General features: G+C 36.4%; 1 protein-coding gene across 1 annotated transcript; it reads left to right on the top strand.

The window, feature by feature from the left end:
* The first annotated feature begins 220 nt into the window (after positions 1-220).
* LOC106867690 (low molecular weight phosphotyrosine protein phosphatase) lies at positions 221-21,360 on the top strand. The gene is made up of 6 exons (XM_014912635.3): positions 221-1,453; positions 9,567-9,640; positions 14,631-14,744; positions 15,196-15,257; positions 18,105-18,207; positions 21,070-21,360. Exons 1-6 carry the CDS (start codon positions 1,414-1,416, stop codon positions 21,145-21,147), a joined length of 471 nt encoding a protein of 156 aa, XP_014768121.1. The 5' UTR covers positions 221-1,413; the 3' UTR covers positions 21,148-21,360.
* Positions 21,361-21,764: the final 404 nt, after the last annotated feature.

Raw genomic sequence — 21,764 nt, 5'->3', positions numbered from 1 at the left:
ATGCAAACTATGCCTTCTGAAATTCACTTTATTCCTCTTTGACAAGTGTTATTTTGGGACAGTCTTTATCATAAAAGATGGTGTTACACAGGAGTTGTCTTCATTGAGCCAGACACTTATATCTGGACAGTCTGTTATTAAAAACATTGTTATACTGAGACAGTCTTTATTATAAAAATTAGTGTTATACTGAAACTGTTTTCATAACAGACATATTTTCATCTAACACCGTTTGCACATCAGGGTTGACACTAAATGTGACGATTGTAAGAAGGAAGTTTATCATTATCATCATCATTTAGTGTTCGTTTTCCATGCTGGCATGTGTTGGATGCTTGACTGGAACTGGTAAGCCGGAGGACTGCCCCTGGCCTCAGTCTGCTTTGGCTTTTACATGTCACTGGCGTGAGTACCTTCTACACGTCACCATCACAGGCTACGACAATAATTTCGCTTAGCTTGACGTGAAGTTTACTTGAAAAGAAGGTAATTTTTCAGATTAACACCCGCACGATCTTCACTAGGGTTTTAGGGTTACGGTTATGGACGGAATTCCCTAACCCAAACCCTAACCCTGACCCTAACGCCCTAGTGAAGATCGTGCGGGTGTTAATCTGAAAAATCACCGAAAAGAATTGTGGGGAGGTTTACACAAGAACATGCTCCCTTGCTAAATCAAATAAAGTGCACAGAACCGGGACAAATACTGCTATGTATTTTGTTCTACACTCTAACAATTCCTACAATCACTGCCTAGTTTTAGCATTTCACCACATGATCTACACTATAGAATGTATGGGATTTTAAAACGGCTTGGTATGATTTAAGGGAAATTTAGTTGCCATTTCTGGCAGGTCGTGTGACTACAAATCGGTTTCCATGTTGATTTAGATCCCAATAGAGTAAACTTTACCTTTCGACATTTCTAGATTGATAAAGTACCAAACATAAAGAAGTAAAATCGAAACCGATTATTGTTATGGTGATATTGATGTGTCTTTTAGGACGGCACCAATCACCTAAAATAAGCTAGGGATTCTGTTCCCCAAGAAAATTTCAATTTGAAATGATATCAAATGAACGTTTAAAAACTTTAACGGTGAATTGTCACTTCCAAGGCGACGCTCGTCAACAAGAGAGCAGTTACGTATTTTTCGACCTGCTGGGAACAGTGGTCAAATCTTCCTCATATCACCTCCTACTGTCTTTTAAAAGAGGCAAGTTGGATGACGTACTTCTGGATATACAAAATACTGGACAGTTACAGCTGGAGTAGCCGGAATAGGTCTGATATGGAGCTAAACAACATCATTCACCGGTAGGAACCAAAAACAAACACACACAAACTGATATTGCAACCGGCTGCAACACGCTCTATCACAAAGGGAGAGCACTCTATTATCATACTTCACCATGGACGGAGAGAAGAAGAAAGTACTGTTCGTTTGCTTAGGTTTGTAATGAAATATTGTGCAGTTGGTATTTTGCTTGTTATTAATTATTTTATACTCATTTATAATAGTTATATATAGAGAGAGACATACACACTCCTTAAGACATGCACACTCACATATAATGTCGTGTCTTAGTCAAACTTTCCTAAATTGGGCACCTTGTCAAATACAATTAGCACGGAATATCGCGTACCCCAAGTTAGATGCCGGTTACAAACGGCTCTCGACAAGGTGTCCCAGTGTGTCAAAAGTTTACTTTAACAAATTTTGAACTGTTCACGTGATTTTTTTTTTTAATGCAGACAAATTGGCTGTTAATAATAATAATCATAATAATAAGAAGAAAAATGAACTAATTGTCTAAGGTTATTTACGATTTCTAATTAAGGCACATGGCCAACAATTTTTGAGGGAGTCAGTCGATACCAATGATTTCAGTACTTATGCTTTACTTTATTGACCTTGGAAGGATGAAAGGCTCAGGAACATAATAAGGAGCTGGAACAAATATCGCGAAGCATTTTGTTTTTCCGACGCTCTAGTGCAATGGTTCCTAAACTTTTTAGAGACGCGACTCACTATTTATGACACCAGTTTATGGCGACCCACTTAACTCTACTGGGTAAAAACATTAATAAGTAATTTTATAACTTTTTGCGATCCACTAGGATCCGTTCGTGACCCATCAGTGGGTCGCGACTCATAGTTTGGGAACCACTGCTCTAGTGAATTTGGCGGCTCGCCACCTCTTCTAAGATTATTAATGCAAAAACTAAATACAGTTTGCATCCATATAATTCTTTTTTCTTTGCTGTTAAATAAAATTAAGAGATTTAAAGCCATCACTAGACATGTCAATTTGCCCACACTCCTGAATACTTTTCGATTTATTTGGCGTACGCTATACGTAAACTCATGAATTTTCTCAATATTTGTTCTAAAACTAGACATTAGATTTTTTTTTTTCTAACAACATCGTAATCTACATCGTCGATTATGTGTATGATTTATATATTTTAGTTTGCTATTAAAATATGTTGTTAATGTGTGTGTGTTGAATTAAGTTCAGTACTCTATTTAATCCAACATTTAATGATTGGCTGCAATTGGTCGTTACAGCTGCTGTACTTTCTGTGTTCTTTTGCAAGTCAAACTTTACAAATAAAAATTACTCAGCGATCGCCACTAACAATAACACAGTTTAACTGCAAGCTATGAATTCCTGCCCTGCCTAAAAATAAAAATCTGCGGCAGCCGCCACTGTCAGCGATTGTTAATTTGCGAAAGTTAAAACACACATACACACACAAGGATCACCCACAACACGTGCGTGCGTTCTATTTTTTATGTTTGTTTGTTTTTTTTTTAATTTACCATAATGAAAGTAGGTTTTGGCAAATATTTATTTATATGTAAGTAAAATTAAATGAATTGGTTCTTTCTGATTTGGCGGGCGCCACTTTTAATTAATGTTTTATTTAGTGTGTTTTCTACCGAAACACTTTAAAACTTTGTATACTTGTATATTTTGTCTTATAGAACAGAGAAAAATTTTTATATTCGAAGTTATTTCATGTTAAAAGTTATCGTATTTCGGTAATTTCAACCAATCACTGACGTCTATTGAGGTGAAAAGGATTACTGCTATGGAATGTAAACAACACGTTCTAGCGGTGTAATGGGATCTTTTTCCTTGAATAAAATTAGTGCCGTTGTTTGTCAACAACTATCGGCGGTACTGTTATTTATGACATCCTTCGTGCGTTTGTACTGGTTTTAGCTTTAGGGTTAGGGTTATGAGTATTTTTGCCAAATATTCATAACCCTAACCGTAACTCTAAAACCCGAACCCTAACCCTAAAACCCTAAAGCTAAAACCAGTACAAACGCACGAACAATGTCATAAATAACAGTACCGCCGATAGTTGTTGTTGACAAACAATGGCACTAATTTTATTCAAGGGAAAAGATCCCATTACACCGCTAGAACGTGTTGTTTACATTCCACAGCAGTAATTGTTTTCACCTCAATAGCCGTCAGTGATTGGTTGAAATTACCGAAATACGACAATTTTAACACGAAATAACTTTAAAAAGATAAAATTTCCTCAATAACACTAAGAGTAAAAGATGTGTTATATGACACATTCTACCAGTGTCCCAAGTTTGAAAGTGTTTCGTTAAGAAAACAAGTGGCGCTTGCCAAATCAGAAAGATCCAATGAATTTGTTGATTCGGCATACATACTTAATTACATAGATATTCTACATTAAAATATAAATCCAAAACAGAAGAAAGTGTAATATATCTCTGAGCGAGGTATAAACAGTAGCTGCACGACAGAAGAAAATATAATTATATGTAAAGAAAGAAAGAAAAAAAAACAGCTATCCAACACTAAGTGCATCATCAGTCAGTCACACTTGATAAGTGTCATCAGAGATGCTTTGCCCCATCGTGAAACTGCAGGAGCTACTCAGAGTTTTTGCAAGCTCTTCTAAGTCTGTTGCAATTCTGGAAACTCTTCCATGCTGTCAGCGGTATCTCAGGGCCACAAACGTTTTACCCATTAGCCTGTATGCTTCAACTGAGTGGGGCAGCAAGGACTAAAATAGTCTTCATCTGCTGAAGGGTTCCACTTGTAGTCTCTTACCAATCATAGCCACCTTGAGCTTGTTTCAGATGTCCTGCTCAATTCCTTGGTGGATTTCTTCAGATGTCTGGGATTCCAGGCCTATCATCTGTAGTGAATAGTTCACTAACCTCGCTAGAATGCTATGGCAGCTGACTTCCATATGAAGCTGTGTGCCATCCCTTGGCAAGGACTCATCAACAAAGTTCTGATATTTGGTTTCCTTTAGCTTATGGGAAATATTGAGTCTGTCCTCCCAAGATGATTGTTTTTGTGCTCCTGAAGAGCAGAGTGATGTTACCGCCGTCTCCTCTGGAAAGAAGAGTCATCTCTTTGTAGACCAGTCCACTTGAAGATTTCTTTATCATGTCTCTACTTGTAGTGCCCTAAGATATTCAGTCAAAATGTAGTTAAGAGTGAAAAGGGTTGCTCCACACTGCTTGCAAAATGAGTCTTCTTTGCCCCATTTTTAAGGTTATTTGGGGTTAGTAAAAGATCGTTAACAGCACGAAGGAGGAAGGACAATCTTCCCTGGTCAGTGCCCCAGAGTTGCTTCCAGGAACTTCTCTTCAACACTCATGCATTATCATCACCATCATTTAATGTGTACTTTTCCATGCTTTCATGGGTTAGATGCTCTTCCTGTCACCAACCCTTACCTTTTCCCAAGCAAAGTAATATTTCTCCATAATCTGACATGTTTTTCATGGAAGATAAACAACATCACTTGTATACTCTTTTACTCTTTTAATTGTTTCAGTCATTTGACTGTGGCCATGCTGGAGCACCACCTTTAGTCGAGCAAATCGACCCCAGTACTTATTCTTTGGAAGCCTAATACTTATTCTATCGGTCTCTTTTGCCGAACCGCTAAGTTATGGGGACGTAAACACACGACCATCGGTTGTCAAGCGATGTTGGGGGGGACAAACACAGACACACAAACATATACACACACATACATATATATATATATATATATATATATATATATATATATATATATATATATATATACATATATACGACGGGCTTCTTTCAGTTTCCATCTACCAAATCCACTCACAAGGCTTTGGTCAGCCCGAGGCTATAGTAGAAGACACATGCCCAAGGTGCCATGCAGTGGGACTGAACCCGGAACCATGTGGTTCATAAGCAAGCTACTTACCACACAGCCACTCCTACGCCTATGTTTACAATTGTTACATGTTGTCAAGAAAAAGGTACACACATGCACACACACACACACACACAATGGGTTTCTTTTATCTTCCATCTACCAAACTCATTCTCAAGACTTTGGTTGGCCTGGGGCTATAATAGAAGAAAATCTGGAATTTACTGTCTGCAGTGTAGTTCAGCTACAGAAGGTAATTAAGCTGAAAATTAAATTATGCAAGAGATTGGTGCAGTGGAGAATGGGATATGCCTATGACATACATAGGTCATGGCCATTCTCTTTCCTACTCTGACTAATTAATTTTAACAAAAAAATACTTCAAGAAAGTGATAATTGTTTACATCAACATCATCATCATTTCATGTCTGTCTCTCATGCTGGCATGGGTTGAACAGTTTGACAAGACCAACTTAGTTGGAGGACTGTGTTCTGCTTTAATGTCTGCTTTAGCATGATTTCTATGGTTGAACAACCTTCCACGCTGAGCTCTTTACAGCATACTGGTTCCTCTTTTTTTTTTTTTTTGTGAAACCAGGATCAGTGAAGCTTTCCACTGTGAAATGAGTGAAACTACAGTTTAGAGGGAAGCAACTTTATGCTAGGTGATGAACAATTGAAGTATGAAAGAAGAGGCCAGAACAAGGTTTCTTGCTGCAAAGCAGATGCATGGCTTCTTGCATTATACAAGAGCAGGTGGGGATATAATGCAAATGGAATCCATTCAATAGATATATCTTACTTGTTTCAGTCATTAGACTGCAGCCATGCTGGGGCACCACTTTGAAGAATTTTTAGTTGAATGGATCAACCCCTAACCACAGGACTTTTTTTAGTCTGGTACTTATTCTGTAGATTTCTTTTGCTTAACTGCTAGATTACAGGGATGTAGACACACCAAAACCAGTTGTCAAGTAGTGGTGGGGGGCATACACAGACACAAAGACACACAGATATATATATGCATGTGATGGGCTTCTTTCAGTTTCTGTCTATCAGATATACTCATAAGGTTTTGGGCAGTGGAAGACACTTGCCCAAGATGCCACACAGTGGGACTGAACTTTAGAAACATGGTTGGGAAGCAAGCTTCTTTCCACACAGCCATGCTTAATGCCTATATTTTATATCATATTGTATATCTAATATTTCTGTTCATGTTGAGGTTAAGATCAACTCTCTGACTGAGCAAGACCTCTGTAACCAAAGGCTTTCTGGCTATGACTATTATTGTCTTATATTCCAAATATAGTGCATCTAGTACTACATTATCTAATGTGTTCTTCCTTTATTATGATAGTAGAGTGTGATTTGAGGAAGATTTAGTTGTTATTTCTTGAATCTCATATCACCTCATAGAGGCTCTTGCATAGGGTAGATTATTCCTTAATTTATATCAGTCATGTTTTTTTTAATGTTAATTAACACTGAATTGCTTTTAGATTAATTATTACATTCTAATCATTCACATTTAGAAGTACCTACAAATGTCATTATTACTGTTCTCCTACTCCAATTGATTAAAAGCAATGAACTTTTTGAAGCACTTTATGTTGTTTACATTCACTCAGTGTATTCAATCAACTATGTTAGGTATCATAACACACTTGCCTAATATATCATTTAATTAATTTCTTTATAATGCTTTCTTTTTTGTTTTCTATTCATCTCATTACAATACGAAGCATTTTCAGCAGCATATCAGTATTGAGTGTCTTTACAAATCATATCAAGTCTACACTTGATTTAGTTAGTAGTGCCTTTGCCTTGACAATCTCAATTAATAAATGAACACAATTAGTGTGTTATTCTGCATGAGATGGTTTGTTGCATTGCTTCTTCAAAAAACATGCATGAGCAGCATGAATTACAAACTTACATTTCGTTGGAACTAACCTTAGCTTTTATTATTTTATAGGAATATATAACCACTTACATGGCTTGGTGCTTAAACTATTGGACTCATGATTGTAAGAACATGGGTTCAGTTCCTTGACCAGACATTATATTCTTGGGTATTCATTTGATATTGTTAAGTTTAATGTTAATTCTGATTGCTGAAGACCTATGCCTCAAGATTTCTCCCCCTTGACCATTCCATCTTATATTTCTCACGTATTGCATGCATTTAGAACTATATTATCCAATGTGTCCTTAATTCATTAAGACAGTGAGGGAGACTTGGTTGCATTTCATTTAACTCTGTTCCATTCCACTCAGTTGAAACGAGAGTTCTGTCCTTTGCAGAGTAGTGTCTTGCTGACCATGAACCCAAAAGTCTTGCAGGTACATGATGTCAGTGGTCATTGATGGCTGCAGTACAAAGGGGGAGGAGGAGGAGGATTGATTGTGTGGCATGGAAAATAGGATAGAACAGCTACCAGATTCAGCACCAGATTAAAGATATTACAGTTTTTAATTTCATCCTTCTCAGTTATGTGTTCAAAATCCTGCTAAAGTTAGCTTTTCTTTTCAGCCAATCACAATTGATAAAATACCAGTAAATTAATGAAATTAACTGACTTTTCTCTGTTACATAATATGAAAATTATGTATTCCTATTAAGTATTCTAAGAGTATTTTCATTCATCATTCTTTATTATTCCGGTAATATTGTTAGTTTTCTACATTGTCTTTGTCCGTATTGATGATCATATCTAGATTTATTTTTCACCACAGGTTTCAAGGATCTTCATTTAGTCATAAGAATTTTGTATCGATAGGTCAAAGTAAAATACATTTATCTGTTTGTCAAAATGTAAGGCTTGGATGCTGAATAATGTCCTTATAGCATTAGCTGTTGTTACGTGAATAATGCAGAGATGAAGAATTTTTTTATAGCATATCAGATAACTCTACATTCATACAGGACAAAATACTGTTAGAATTTATACTTGACCAGAATGAGGGCAGAATATTGGTGAAACAAACAACTTAGTAAAATAACTCAGCAGAAAACTGAGCTTTCAAACTGCCCAGCAAAAGTAAAGGCAGTATATTAGATTAGATGAACAATGTAGTAAGAAAGAATAAGACATTATCAATAATAGAAGAAAGGAAAAAGCAGGGTTTTGGTGAGGTAAATTTAACAAGAAAAGTGAGTGGGTTGTTTAGAGTGTTCTTTGTCATGATAATGATCAACATATAGTATTTTACAGTGTGTCCTGACAAATGAAGATGTTATAGAGAAAAGTCTTTGAAATGATATAGATACACTTCATCACTGTAAGAACAAAAATGGATTAAGAGTTTTACAATGGATGATTGCAGAAATGGTACAGATAGGTAGAATTTATCATCAATAGAACTACCAGAAAATGAAGATAGTATTAACTAAAGTGATTAAAGATATAAGAATTTTAAAAGTTGTATGATTCTTTAGATGTTGAAAGTGTTACTTTGGGTTTCTCATTTATTCAAGTTACACACAATTTTTTTTTATTTGAATGACTGAGGTAGTTGTTGTTTAACCCCAGTTTAGTATTGATATAATAGATATATGGTCAAATGTATTCTAGATGTGATTTGCCTGTATTTTCCTCTGACATGGTGTATCTTTTTTGAGATAAAAGGATGTGATTGCAGATAAATTTGGTTGCTATTTGCTATAGATCAACTGAAGCATTTCCCTTTGTGTGAGACAAAAAGTTTAAAAAAAAAGCTCAAAAGAAAGAAATTATACAAAATTATTAGCTAATGTACAAAATTTTTAAATTGATAGAGTTTTAGTGAAATTTATATAAGGCACAGCAAGATTAGATAAGAAACAATTAGTATTTTAGAAATATCAGAACAGCAGATGTTACATTTACTTTTAGACAATTAGAAAGAAGGTTATGAATGAATTTGAGTAGACAAAACTTATGTGGAAGGCAGTCAGACAGCATCTGTTTTGTGTGGTAGACTTAACATTGTCCAGTTTTACACCATCACCACCAGCAAGCCTCTTGGATGGCTTTAGCAGAATATAGTTTATTGCAAAGCCTTTGAACCACATGATAAATCTGTATGGTGATGGACTGTTCTGTTGCAGCAATCCATGTATCATGGTTTCTTAATTAACAAAATCTTTATACCAAAACTTTTTGTTTCAACAAAACGACTACCACTTAACTACAACTACAAAAAAGTATCCATGAAGTTTTGTAAGTGAACAGGTCACAGTTTTGAAGCAGTGAAAATATTTTGACACAAATTAAATTTAAATGTTAAAGTGAATCTAACGGTTTTTGTTTTTTTTTGTGTGTTCTTAAATGGCTTATAAACATCTTCCATGCTGCAATTGTTTATCATTTTATTTTAGGTAATATTTGCCGTTCTCCAATGGCACATGCCATTTTCGAGCATCTTCTGAAAGAAAAGAATCAACATAACATGGTTAGTTGTTATGAATTTTATTATTTCTGCATGAGATGGCAATAAATCAGTATAAATATCTTACAATTTCGTATTTTTCTCCACAACTTGCTCCTTGTTATTCAAATCCCAACAAATTCTATGTATTTCATTCTGTATATAGTTGTAGTATTCATTATTCCCCCACCTCTCTTCCCTGCTTATAGTTCTCAGATTATAATCTCTTTGTCTTTCTCCTGCTCGACTAATTATAATACATTTATATTCTGCCTACAATGTTATGAGTGGAGGCACAATGGCCCAGTGGTTAGGGCAGCGGATTCGCGGTCATAGGATCGTAGTTTCGATTCCCAGACCGGGCATTGTGAGTGTTTATTGAGCGAAAACACCTAAAGCTCCATAAGGCTCCAGCAGGAGGTGGTGGCGAACCCTGCTGTACTCTTTCACCACAACTTTCTCTCACTCTTACTTCCTGTTTTTGTTGTGCCTGTAATTCAAAGGGTCAGCCTTGTCACACTGTGTCACGCTGAATATCCCCGAGAACTACATTAAGGGTACACGTGTCTGTGGAGTGCTCAGTCACTTGCACGTTAATTTCACGAGCAGGCTGTTCCGTTGATCGGATCAAATGGAACCCTCATCGTTGTAAGCGACGGAGTGCCAACAACAACAACAATGTTTTTTTTATCTTTTTCATGTTTCAGTCATTAGACTGCAGCCATGCTGAGGCACCAAAGTTCTAATTTGGTTACTAAAGTTATTTTTGCTTTCTGTATCTTTTTCTCACATTTAATTAATTTCTTTATTAAATCCCAAATGTGTAATTGTAAATTAATGTGTAGGCATAGCTTCTTGGTTAGGAAGTTTGCTTTCCAACCACATAATTTTGGGCTCAGTTCCTCTGCATGTCATGTTTGTTAAGTGTTTTCTAATGCAGTTAAAGGCTGCTCAAAGACTTGTGAGTGGAAGCCAGTCATCTGTGTATATCATCATCATCATCATCATCATCGTTTAACGTCCGCTTTCCATGCTAGCATGGGTTGGACGATTTGACTGAGGACTGGTGCAACCGGATGGCTACACCAGGCTCCAATCTAATTTGGCAGAGTTTCTACAGCTGGATGCCCTTCCTAACGCCAACCACTCAGAGAGTGTAGTGGGTGCTTTTATGTGTCACCCGCACGAAAACGGCCACGCTCGAAATGGTGTCTTTTATGTGCCACCCGCACAAGAGCCAGTCCAGGGGCACTGGCAACGATCTCACTTGGCCTGCCGGGTCTTCTCACGCACAGCACATTTCCAAAGGTCTCGGTCAGTAGTCATCGCCTCGGTGAGGCCCAATGTTCGAAGGTCTTGCCTCACCACCTCAGCCCAGGTCTTCCTGGGCCTACCTCTTCCACGGGTTCCCTCAACTGTTAGGGAGTGGCACTTTTTCACGCAGCTATCCTCATTCATTCTCACCACATGTCCAAACCAGCGCAATCGTCTCTCTTGCACACCACTACTGACGCTCCTTATGTTCAGCTTTTCTCTCAAGATACTTACACTCTGACGGGTATGCACATTTACATTACACATCCAGCGGAGCATACTGGCTTCATTCCTTGCGAGCTTACACATGTCCTCAGCAGTCACAGCCCATGTTTCACTGCCATGTAGCATGGCTGTTCATACACATGCGTCATACAGTCTGCCTTTTACCCTGAGTGAGAGTCCCTTTGTCGCCAGCAGAGGTAAGAGCTCTCTAAACTTGGCCCAGGCTATTCTTATTCTAGCAGTTACACTTTCAGCGCACCCACCCCCACTACTAACTTGGTCACCCAGATAGTGGAAGCTATCAACTACCTCTAGTTTTTCTCCCTGGAATGAGATAGAAGTTGTTTCCTGTTTGTTTACAGTGTTTATTGCACCTGAACATCTGCCACATACAAAAACTTACTTTGTAGTTAATCTGCCTTTGATATTGCTGCACCTCTTATGTGTCCATAGCTTGCACCGGGTACATCTTACAGAGTTACTACCTACTCCTTTACTGCATACTGAGCAGGGCCATCTACCTGAAGGGGTTTGTGTTTTATCTACCTTCCTACTTATTAGGATTTTGGTTTTTGCTAGGTTGACTCTAAGGCCCTTCGATTCTAGTCCTTGCTTCCACACCTTAAACTTCTCCTCTAGTTCTGATAGTGACTGCGCAATTAGTGCAAGGTCATCAGCATAGAGGAGCTCCCAGGGGCAACCTGTCTTGAATTCCTCTGTGATCGCCTGGAGGACTATGATAAATAGGAAGGGGCTGAGGACGGAACCTTGGTGGACCCCTACCTCTACCCGGAATTCATTACTGTACTCATTTCCAACCTTCACCTTACTGACAGCATCTCTGTACATGGCTCGCACAGCTCTCACTAACCATTCTTCTATCCCAAGTTTCCTCATTGACCACCAGATAAGGGATCGGGGGACCCTGTCAAAGGCTTTCTCCATGTCAACGAAGGCCAGGTACAGAGGTTTATCCTTGGCTATATATATATATGTACCAGTGATTGTATGTTTGTGTGTGTATTGTATGCATGCGTGTGTGTGAGTAATTGTATCTCCTTGTCTTTTTTATAAAAAACCTGAAGTACAATAACCTTTGTTTTGCATCTAGAATTATAGCTGACTGCACTGAAAAGTGAGTTCAGTACTGTGCAACACTTTATCCACTCAAAACAAATTCTCAAAACATTTGCATGGACTCACTCCTGAGTTGTCTTCCAGCACGTTTTTCTAGTAGTGGGACCATTATGGTATCAAAGTATGACTATGAATATTGCCTTCTCATTCATAACTACAAATAAGCCTAGTGGTAGTCATTGATTTACTTGCTATAAAACTTGATTCAGCAATTTAACAAGTCACCCACTACATTCAGCAATGAGTTTTATAGCTTTGGCTCCTCATAGTTGTATCATTTTACAGCAAGGTAGACATTTGATAGTTGAGTGGTGTCCTATAAACCTTCTTATCAGTTCATTATCCTCTCAGATATGAGGGTATATCTACGCAGTGGCTCAATCTGCTAGAAATAGCAGTCAAATTATCTACCTCAAATCATATCTTACTGTCTAATATAAAGCATATTGAATAATGTAGTTCTTGATAATGTGAAGAGAAATGATTGTCATAGATGTAACATGAAATTCAATTAGCCAGAGCTGTTCCGTGGGTAAACAACAACATACCTGATAAAACATCTGGTAGATTTGGTAAAAGAATATTTAGTATTAAAGTTAGCAATATAATTTTCAAGTAAAGTATAAACTAAAAATGTGTCCGAAAATATTTCCAGGTCAGGCATAGCTGTGTGGTACAAAATTTCCTTCCCTACCACATGATTCTGGGTCCAGTCCCACTGTGTGGCACCTTAAGCCTGTGTCTTCTGCTATATCCCCAGGCTGACCAAAGCCTTGTGAGTAGATTTGGTAGTTGGTAACTGAAAGAAGCCCATCATATATATAAATGTGTGTATATATATATATATATATATATATATATATATATATATATATATATATATATAGGTGCAGGAGTGGCTGTGTGGTAAGCAGCTTGCTTACCAACCACATGGTCCCGGGTTCAGTCCCACTGCGTGACACCTTGGGCAAGTGTCTTCTACTATAGCCTCGGGTCGACCAAAGCCTTGTGAGTGGATTTGGTAAGACGGAAACTGAAAGAAGCCCGTCGTATATATGTATATGTATATATATATATGTGTGTGTTTGTCCCCCCAACATCGCTTGACAACCGATGCTGGTGTGTTTACATCCCCGTAACTTAGCGGTTCGGCAAAAGAGACCGATAGAATAAGTACTAGGCTTCCAAAGAATAAGTCCTGGGGTCGATTTGCTCGACTAAAGGCGGTGCTCCAGCATGGCCGCAGTCAAATGACTGAAACGAGTAAAAGAGTAAAGAGAGTCTATATATATATATATTTATTTATTTATTTATCTGATATTTAGCAGAAGCAACAGAGTGACTCAAGGGCTGGGTGTTTCATGTGGTGGCACCTATCAAAACATATACACATATATTGTGTTCTATTTTTCCTGTTTGCATCATCTCTTGCTGTCTCTGCTTTGACATTGCATAGTAGTTGCAAATGAGTGTTACCGTCAAGCAAGTAGTGTTTTTTTCATTTCCAATCTTTGGTGAAAACATGTCTGGTCGTGGGGACTATTACTTTACTTGGAAACAGGTGAGAGTTGGTGACAGGAAGGGCATCAAGCTGTAGAAAATCTGGTTCAACAAATTCCATCCAACCCATGCAAGCTTGGGAAAGTGGATGTTAAAACAATGATAATGTTGATGTCACTACTCTTTTTGTTGTAGTTAATGCCATTACTTTTTCTCCAATACTTCTTATTCTTCACTATTTGAAAAAAATAAAAAATAAACAAACATTATAACAGACACAGGTGTGGTTGTGTGGTATGAAGCTTTCTTGCCAACCATATGGTTCCGAGTTCAGTCCCATTGCATGGCATCTTGAGTAAGTATCTTCTCCTATAACCTTGGGTTAACCAAAGCCATGTGAGTGGATTTGGTAGATGGAAACTGAAAGAAGTCCATCATATATATATATGTGTGTGTGTCTTTGTGTCTGTGTTTGTCCCCCCACCACCACTTGACGACTGGTGTTGGTTTGTTTGCATCCCCATAACTTAGTAATTCAGCAAAGAGACCAATCAAACAAGTAACAGGTTTAAAAAAAATAAAATAAGTACTGGGGTTGATTCATTCAACTAAAAAAAGTTCTTCAAGGTACTGCCCCAGCATGGCCACAGTTCAAAGACTGAAGCAGATAAAAGATACAAGGTTATTCACAACAGAATATTGTATAACATGTACAACAAAACTCAAAGCTGTAGCAAATTTTTTTACTGTTTTATGAAACAACTATCATTGATTTGTTGGTTAGATGTTTGTATGCAAAAATATTGATAGAATTTTTTGCTTTTTACCAATTATACAGTGGGAAGTTGATAGTGCAGCCATTGGAGATTGGCACATTGGAAAACAGCCCGATGAAAGAGCCTTGAAAGTTTTGAAAGAAAACGGCATAAATTTTAGACATACTGTAAGACAAGTGAGTATATTGTATATATATTATTTTGTGTTGTTGCATCTAATCTTTCAATTAATTCTGCTTTCGAATATTTTTATTTTATTCATCTTCATAGTCATTGTTATGGCTGTGTAGTTCAGAAGTTTGCTTTGTAACCACATGGTTTCAGGTTCAATCTTATCAAAAAGTTTAATGACATACTACAATTGATGCTGCTTATAGTGGACTCTGAGATTCCCATCACTCAGTAACTGATAATTTTTGTTGTTTTATTTTGGCAGTGTTATCATGCTTTGTGATGTTTCTGATTATTGTCATAAAATACACTTAATAGTAATTTGTATACCCATTTCTTTCATCAAATGCTACAGTAAACTGGCATTAAAGTATATATTGATATTTTTATATGCTTCGACAAAAATGAAATTAATGATCATTGTTGTAATTTTTGCTTTTAATCTTTAAAATCCAGATTACTAAAAGTGATTTCAAAACATATGACCATATTTTTGGAATGGATGAACAAAATATGCAGTATGTATTTTTACAGTTATAAATTCTTGAAACAAAATAAATGTATATGTATATATGTCAGTAGGTATATCTGTTTATCTATGCATATCTCTCACTTTCTTTCTTTCTCTCTCTCTCCCTCTCTCATCCCCCTCACTCTGTCTCACACACTCTTAAACACACACACACACACAAATGCATACATACACACAGGGTGTTCATAAATTATCTTTACAATAGAAATTGAGCATCATCTAGATGTGTTGTATGCAACCATTGGACCCACATGGAAGTGTTCTGATGTTTCTGATTAAAATTTGTTTGCTTGTTTTCCAATAAACTCTAAGTTATTGTTATTTTTCATTTTTTGGTAATTTATGGACCCCTTTACAACCAACAAAATTGGTTCCTTTGCTGTCAATTGAAAAATGTCTCCCATTAAGCAAACAACAGTAATGTGATTCTGTTAGTATCAACAATGAAAAATCTCTTGATAACATATATATATATATATTGTTGTTGTTATTCCTTTTAGCCCCTTGTGGAGCATAGGGCTGGTTTCCCGGTTTCCATGGCATATGTGTTCCCCCCTTAGCTGGACGGGACGCCAGTCCATCGCAGCATTACTCATTTTTGCCAGCTGAGTGGATTGGAGCAACATGAAATGAAGTGTTTTGCTCAAGAACACAACGTGTCACCTGGTCCAGGAATTGAAACCACAATCTTATGATCGTGATGCTGACACCCCAACCACTAAGCCACTTGCCTCCATACACACACACACATATATATATATATATATATATATATATATATATATATATATTTATATATACACACACATACATACACAGACAGGTACAGGCATGGTTGTGTGGTAAGAAGCTTGCTGGCAGAAACGTTAGCATGCCAGGCGAAATACTTAGTGTTCTGAGTTCAAATTCTGCCAAGGTCGACTTTGCCTTTTGGGGTTGATAAATTAAGTACCTGTTATACACTGGGGTCAATGTAATCAACTTAACCCATTTGTCTGTCCTTGTTTAGTCCCTTGTGGGCAATAAAGAAATAAGAAGCTTACTTCCCAATCACATGGTTTCAGGTTCAGTCCCACTACACAGCACCTTGGGCAAGTGTCTTGTGCTGATCAAATGCTTGTGAATGGATTTAGTAGCCGGAAACTGAAAGAAGCCCTTTGTATATGTGTGTGTGTGTGTGTGTGTGTGTGTGTGTGTTTGTCCCTCCCCTTGCAACTGGTGTTGGCATGTTTACTTCCTCGTAACTTAATAATTTGGCATAAAGAATGATAGAATAAGAAAAATAAATCCTAGGGTCAACTTGTTCAAAGAAGTGCCCCAGGTCAACCTTTCAAAGTAGTGCTCCAGCATAGCCACAGTCAAATGACTGAAACAACTAAAAGGTAAAAGATAAAGGTATATACATACATGCATGTGCCAAATATCTGAATTGACCAAATGATAGCAGGCTGTATGTTTGCTGGTATGTTTGTATTTTATTATCTATCCATCCAAATTTCATACTCCAAATTTTCACGTTAATTTATGTTCCAAACACCAACTTAATGATAAAGTTATTTTACTAAATTCTTCATTAAAGTTTATTAAAACAATGTCTGAGTGTTTCAACAGAAATATGGTAATTTAAGGATTAAGTTATTGGAATAGATACTACCAGTTTGTCTGCATTAAAATCACTTCGTATTCAAGTGAAAGATTTACTCTATGACTTAGTACTACATAACACTGTAACCAGATTTTTGTCCTTTGATAGCAACTGTTATTTCTTATTTGCTTACCCCTAGAAAATATGAAAAATGGCTAATATTTCCTTAAAACTTTGCTTTTGTTACATCTACTCAAACCCTAAAGAATTCCTCTCAACACATGGCTGTGATTCTCCTTCACTACTGCTGCTCATCATCAGAGATGCACATATTGTCAGCCACTAAGGGACATGCTCAAGTGGATAAGGTCAAGCAACTGACAAGCAAATCTGTGTCATTGAGCAGAATATTTGCTATAGTGATATTTCTGCTTCAGTAATTCATCACTGAATCTGTCTGAAGTGTAATGGAAAATAGGTCAGTTTCAAAACATTGATGTCCAGATCACAAAAGCAAAGTTTGAAGGAAATAGTAGCCATTTCCTTTGATTTCTTAATAGAAACTGTAGTGGCGCAAAAATTATAGCCGCCATTGAAGAAATACTATTCTGCGCATGCGCAGGGGACTTCACCACCGGAAGCCCCTCGAGTTGCTCATGCATAGTAAAACTCGTACTTAAGCAGTTACTTTCATTTTCTCGGTGAGTTGAGCTCAGACCTTCTACATGACAACACCTCGCTCCTCCACGAAGCACTTTTCACCATGATACTATCGATGTGATAGCTACTTGCTTCTCTGGCAAGCATCAAGGAAGACCTTAACCTTCTTTTACCAAACTACAATTTAATCAGCGGCTGCTAATCTGAATGACAGGAATTTATATAACCAAGTATCATCATAAATAAAACCTTTTTATTATATTGTAAATTGTTCTGATGTCTCTTCATTTATAATGCTGTTGAAAGGTGATAGAGAGAGACTAAAGTCTCTATGACAACTATCCAAACTTTTACAAAACAAATAGGAAATAACCCTTATTGATCAAAGACAAAAAAAATTCAATTCTGTATAAACTTATACACATTCACATGGTCACAACAGAAATACATAAACACACACACATAATGGATACACACATACGAATGCGTATATACATAGATACTTTTTCAACTGAACATAATACTGCTCTTGTTCCTGTAATTCATTGAAAATCATTATGTAAATCATTTTCATTTTACTTTCTTCAGAGATCTGTCTATGGTTTGTGGCAGCAACAAACAGAAAGCAAAAGTTGAACTTTTAGGAAAATGGGATCCACAGAAAGTCCTCATTATTCCAGATCCATATTTTGTAAGCATTTCTGAATACATCATTATTATTAATATTATTATTGTTTTGTTGTTCCGTTTTTATGCAATTGCTGGTGTTGCTTGGAGCATGAACTCACAGTAATCCTGATTAGTTTATCAAAATCATTTTGCTAAGTATACACTGGAGCTGATTCCTGTTGCCTTCTCTAGTACAATATGAAGAGTTCTATTTAGTATTTTAAAATAAACAAATGAAAGATGTCATGTTCCCGTCATCTATGGAAGTGAATTATACTTCACCAACATATCTATTTACTGGTAGGGGGTATATGTCAACAAGAGTTTTGTCATAGTATAGCAGAAGTAATGGGTTAAATTGCTCAATATTTTAGCCAGTAAGCTGACATCCTATCAAACAAGTTCTCAATCTCTTTGAAAGAATGCAATCTTATGTTTACCTACTCTAGGCATGTAGGAAAATCACAGCCTATGTTTGCAAGATATTACCAATGTCACATTATCACTATTTTTAGTTAGCTCAGTCCACTTAGCTGTAAATAAGCACCATGTGAGACACATTTCAGTGCTGAATTTCACTATGTGAGACACATTTCAGTGCTGAATTTTTATAGCTGCCTTTGTAAGATAGCTGTACTAATTTCAAGCCTTATCTTGCTTCACTACTGTAGTGTGTCCTTTTAAAGAGATTCAGAAACCAGCTACTTCAACTGAGTGTCATTCTCATCACAGCACAAGGTGTAAGCATATCTGCTGCCCTGTTTAGCAGCACTACCAGGATCATGGATACCTTTAGTGGAGTACATCCTGTTGTAAATATTTAGGTTAGTTCTCCTGTCCAAGGTTATCTTTTCTTCCCTGAAAGAAGCTCTGTAAAACATCAGGAACACAGTTGTTCCTCTGATTAAGTCATTGAAAAAGACTTTAAAAAGCGATAAATAAATATTTCAATGGTGTTCAGTAGTTAGAAACAAGTTTGATCTAGTATTAGAGAAGAGTTGATATTTCATGTGCATTTTCAACTGGTGAAATTTTGTTTGTAAAATTTTCCCGTCATCTGAATAATAAATAGAATGTAAAAAAAAAAAACAGCATGTGGGAATAATTCACAAATATAAGTGTTTATCCAAATAAATAGAATAATGTTAAAGAACAAAAGTAGTCTCAATTGACTGTTTCAAAATACACAAGTATTGGATTTAAACTTGATTAAAATCAGTGTATAGCTAAAATTCAAAGTAGAAAAGTTAATTAATGTACATGATATTAAGCAATTTTTTTTCTTTTCTTTCATTACTTATATACAAACATTTAAAGAACATTTAACCCATTACCTCCCATAATTCTATTAACTGGAATTTTTTTTTATGAAACTTTGATTTCTCGCATAAAACAGCCTTAGAAACACACTGGAATGATCAAAATAACATTTCAAATAGAAATAAGCGAGATATTGGGTGAAAAATTAGCAAACCTCATTTGAATATCAGAGAAATATACCTAGTAGATATAGCAAAAAGGTTAGATATGTGTAAATATTGACAGATAATTACAAAATTTGTAATTTTTAAGTGATCTCATATGAGATCACTGGTAGGTAATGGGTTAAAAACACATAGAAATGATTTCTTGCACACTCTGCCTGTCTTAACTGAAGCCACCAAAAGTGACATCAGTTATATGCAATCAAGCTAAATAAGAAATAAGCCTTACATAACCAAATTGCTTGTGTGTAAAACATGCAGCTAAATGTTTGTGGTTCTGAGAACTGACAGGACTATCTGGTATATGTGGTGAGTGTACCCCATAATATTATTATCCGTCAAATGTAAATAATTCCTCATCTCTTAAATATAGAACTGTAGTACCCCAAAACATTCAGTCAATTAACTCAGTACTATAGATTAGCCTAATGAAGGCTATGTAAACAATAAAAAGACAATATTACTTAATGTAGGACATGACAGGTGAACTTTATTTTTATGTCTGAAAGCTTGGAGGTATTTTTTCGTTCACCAGTTTCAGTTATTAGACTGTAGCCATGTTGAGGCACTACTTTGAAGGGTTTGGTCAATGAAACCAAACCCAGTATATACTTCAGTCTAGCACCTGTTTCATTAATCTGTTGAACAGCTGGAACACAACATAAAAACCACTGGATTTTTAGATTGACATAACATACACACACATGCATGCACACACACACACACACACACAATTACATATGACAGGCCTCAGCTAACTTTCTCTCAACCAAATTATGCACAAAAGTTATTGATCAGCCTGAGGTTATTATACTAGCAAACATTTGCTCAGAATGACTTGTCGTGGGGGAAATAATCACAGAACCATGTGGTTGTGAAGCAAACTTTTTGACCACATAGACATTCCTATTTTTAGGCAAATATGACAAAAATAATTTTTGCAAACCACTAGCTAATAGTGATAAATGAAAAAAATTGTTCCCAGTTTAATGTAAAATCATCATCATCACTTAATATCCATTATCCATGTTGGAATGATTTGGACGGTTCAACCAGTGTTGGCAAGCTGGAAAACTGCACCAGGCTCCAGTCTGATTTGGCATGGTTTCTACAGCTGGATGCCCTTCCTAACGCCAACCACTTTACAGAATGTATTGGGTGTTTTTATGCGGCACCAGCATGAGCGCTTTTTTATGTGGTACCGGCACAGGACTCTTGCAGGCCAATCTTCTTCACCAGTTGGCTTAACACTTCTATTGTGAAGTACAAGTCTTCTTGAGTACATCATGGTGCTGGCATCTCGGTCTTTAGTCTGTTCTTATTTAAAAATATGGGGGAAAATATGCTTTTAGTTCAGCTAGATAAAAAAACTTATTGTCATGTTCTGTTGTATTTTTCAGGATACACAAGCTGAGTTTTACCCTGTATATGACCAGTGTTATCGTTGCTGTAAAGCATTTTTAGAATCTTTTAATTAACTCTAACGAAACTGTCTGGACTCTTCAAGGACTTTGCTAAGAATCATGCAAGCTTTAAATTTCTTACAAATCTGGACAAACGAGCTCTAAATTTCTTATAATTATGGACAAAATATCTTTAAATATCTTTTGAGTGATTATTGAAAAAACTTAATGAATTAATTCTAAAAATGTTAAAATCTTTAAAACAATAATAAAGTCTCTATAACTTTTCATTGTTGTCTTCTTTTTAATTAGGTACAAGGCTGGTTTTGCATCAGTGATATAAGAATGACTCTTCTAGAGGTCAAAAAAACTGCATATCTTGGGATTCCATGGTCTTATTTATGTGAAACCTGTTTTATTCCATTTGTATTCACATTTCGGGGTTACTTTACTTTCAGAGTATTTTCCCATTATGTGCTGGTTTGGCTTTATTAAATTACAGACAAGCACGCATGCAAGCTAGCAATCACAGAATTTTAGTAGTATATAGAGAGACAGATGGAGTGGATTTCTTCTACAGACCAGTCAAATATGTACGCATGCTTACTGAAAAAAATTTGTCTTTTTTTTTTTTTGTTAGAGGCATTGGAATTGACCTGATATATACTTAATTAATCCTAGAGGGGTGTAAA

This window comes from Octopus bimaculoides, chromosome 7 (assembly GCF_046866305.1).
Source record: "Octopus bimaculoides isolate indiv1 chromosome 7, ASM4686630v1, whole genome shotgun sequence".
Classification (NCBI taxonomy): domain Eukaryota; kingdom Metazoa; phylum Mollusca; class Cephalopoda; order Octopoda; family Octopodidae; genus Octopus; species Octopus bimaculoides.
This window is presented reverse-complemented; position numbering and strand designations above follow the sequence as displayed.

What these genes read in the sequence shown, in the direction of transcription:
- LOC106867690 (XM_014912635.3), top strand. Translation starts at nt 1,414, where the DNA reads ATGGACGGAGAGAAGAAGAAAGTACTGTTCGTTTGCTTAG. An exon ending in AGTACTGTTCGTTTGCTTAG is followed by an intron (nt 1,454 to 9,566) that starts GTTTGTAATGAA and finishes ATTTTATTTTAG; the next exon opens with GTAATATTTGCCGTTCTCCA. An exon ending in AAAAGAATCAACATAACATG is followed by an intron (nt 9,641 to 14,630) that starts GTTAGTTGTTAT and finishes CCAATTATACAG; the next exon opens with TGGGAAGTTGATAGTGCAGC.